This window comes from Priapulus caudatus, unplaced genomic scaffold (genome assembly GCF_000485595.1).
Source record: "Priapulus caudatus unplaced genomic scaffold, Priapulus_caudatus-5.0.1 Scaffold2280, whole genome shotgun sequence".
In the NCBI taxonomy this organism is placed as follows: domain Eukaryota; kingdom Metazoa; phylum Priapulida; class Priapulimorpha; order Priapulimorphida; family Priapulidae; genus Priapulus; species Priapulus caudatus.
This window is the reverse complement of record NW_014579341.1, coordinates 1,908-4,417: the sequence shown is the minus strand read 5'-3', so window position 1 is coordinate 4,417 and position 2,510 is coordinate 1,908. Positions and strand designations below refer to the sequence as shown.

The 2,510-nt window shown below is 42.2% G+C and overlaps 1 protein-coding gene across 1 annotated transcript in view; it reads right to left on the bottom strand.

Moving 5' to 3' along the window:
- Window positions 1-6: 6 nt before the first annotated feature.
- LOC106818494 (zinc finger protein 277-like) overlaps window positions 7-2,510 on the bottom strand; it is a gene marked incomplete at its 5' end in the record, with an annotated part of 4,236 nt that continues 1,732 nt past the window's right edge. The window contains 3 exons of the mRNA XM_014823193.1: window positions 7-413; window positions 625-749; window positions 1,023-1,115. Of these exons, the coding sequence (XP_014678679.1) occupies window positions 248-413; window positions 625-749; window positions 1,023-1,115 (384 nt within the window). The remainder of the gene's footprint in view (window positions 414-624; window positions 750-1,022; window positions 1,116-2,510) is intronic.

Genomic DNA, 2,510 nt, shown 5'->3' with positions numbered 1-2,510 from the left:
CGCACGCACGCACGCACGCACGCACGCACGCACACACACACATCTCGTGCATGTAATCCCTGACTTCGAATGAAAACCAGCGAATAACATACGGCAGTTACATGCCCTGTGACAATGGAAACAATGCAACGACCGATCGCCATGGTTACCATACATACTGCTGAGGGCAGTGAATGATGCAACCACGGAAGGTAACCTAGCAACAAGCTATCGCCGTGGTTACCATAACTATTGTACGTGACAACGGTCAGGAGATGGCAAGATCAGCCAGATCCTCTGCCGTCAGCGAGGTGCGCGTTGCTGGGGCATCCTCCGCTATCACCGTGGCAACCGCGCCGCTGCCGCCATCGTCGTCATTGTCGTCGTCGAGCAAGGAGAGCAAGTTGTCGTTCTCGTATGTCGGGAAGAAGTACCTACACACGACGACGACAACGACAATCACATTCGTTAGTCACGAACGATGTTGCGACCGCGGGGTACATTCAGGTAAATGTCAAGAGGAAAAATCACAATAATAATAGTGAAGATAATAATATTAATAATAATAATAATAATAATAACAATAGCAATAATAATGGTAAGTAAAAGCAGAAACAACTTCTTGCTGTCAGTCAGAATGCTTACTGTGGTTGATCCCAGGTGCAGGAATCCGGCACCTTCCCCACATGCCCTTCCTTCTGCATGTGATCCTCTAGCTCCTTCTCACTGCTCAGCCTGCTGTCACAGTAAGGGCATCGGTGCTGATGCATCTATGAGGTAAAGTGATAATTCTAATGCACGAGCAAAACTCGAGGCAAACACGAAGAGCTGATAGAAACTCATTATACAGACAAATACTTTGCTCGTTGTTCACGCCGTGCTGCCATCTGTAGGGCGTAAAAGTTAAATTGCCACTCAGCATTGCATACTCGTGCTGCCACAGTCAGAACATTGCATAATTTCGGTGTACAACGTTTGTGAATTAACTGTTAAAATTAATTAATTAAATAAATTATATTGCTAATACTCTATACAAATCTTACCTGTCTTCTAATGAAGTTGACCAGTTTCACCTGCTGGTAGAAGCTTAGCTGTTGACTGCTGATAATTGCCTTCAGATCAAATTGATGAGCCTGCTGAAAACGCAACAATTCACCACAACACACCATTAATAAAATAACAACATTATTATTATTATTATTATCAATGATAATAATGATAAATAACAATAACAATAATAATAATTATTATTATTATAATAATTCACGAATGAATAAAATTGACAATGAATATCTAGCAATTATAATGAGTCATCTAAAGTTCCTGTCACTATAATTCTATCAATGCATTGTAAACAAGTTTTTAGCCTTCAAGCTGTATTGATGTCACACTATATTGAAACAGAAATAAGTAAATAATTACATAAGATTCTGCCAGCACACAAAAACAATATCTCTAGCATTTGTTTGCAGTTATTGCTTATCATGGCATTCACAGCGTATACTCACGTCTTTGCACTTCCTAACACACTACAAACCTATGTGTAGTAGACTAATGAGGGAGGACTCATACCTTCATGTGTGTAGAAGACTAATGAGGGAGGACTCATACCTTCATGTGTGTAGTAGACTAATGAGGGAGGACTCATACCTTCATGTGTGTAGTAGACTAATGAGGGAGGACTCCTACCTTCATGTGTGTAGTAGACTAATGAGGGAGGACTCATACCTTCATGTGTGNGGCGGCGGCGGCGGCGGCGGCGTACGCACGCACGCACGCACGCCCGCACACATAATCAGTGACATACATACGGGACCCTTCCCCCTCGAACATACATTCTCACTACGCGCACTCACGGTTCAAGAGCAATAAGTGATTCATTAGAATGCTGCTGCCAATGCACGCATTAACATTCATGGCACCAAACCCCGGGTAACAGGATAGTGGCATACAAATTTAATGAGCGTTCTAGATGTGTTCTCAACTCCTTGCCAATCCAACGAAGCAAAATTACGTATGCAAAGTGGGGGCGCCATTATGGAGCGAGTACCCCTCCATTGAATTTGCGGCAGGCAGTGTGCATAGTTGACATCTGTGGGGGCCAATTCGTGACTGGAATATAATTTAGTTCGGCGTCTAGACTAACAGAAATGTCGAGCAGGCCAAGTAGGGAAGGGGGCGTAGCATACGGGTTGTACAGACAGACACACAGACAATTGGGCCCTTCCCATACAAATAAGATAAAAGTTAAAAATACGAATTGTATTTACTCCCTAAGATTTCATGTTGATGTATACTCTGTATAGCATAATGATTTTATGTCAATGCTGTTCAAATGCTCCCCTTAGATAATCTCACCGTACGCACGCCACTGTGCACAAACTCAAAAAATAGTGTGAAACGCAAAACACAAAAGAAAAAACTCTCGCCTAACCTTACCAGCATAACGATCTCAACATAACCATTTATCATCAACCATGTAGTTTCTCTACCAGTTCCAAGTTTCACGCCCTATATTTATATATATATAT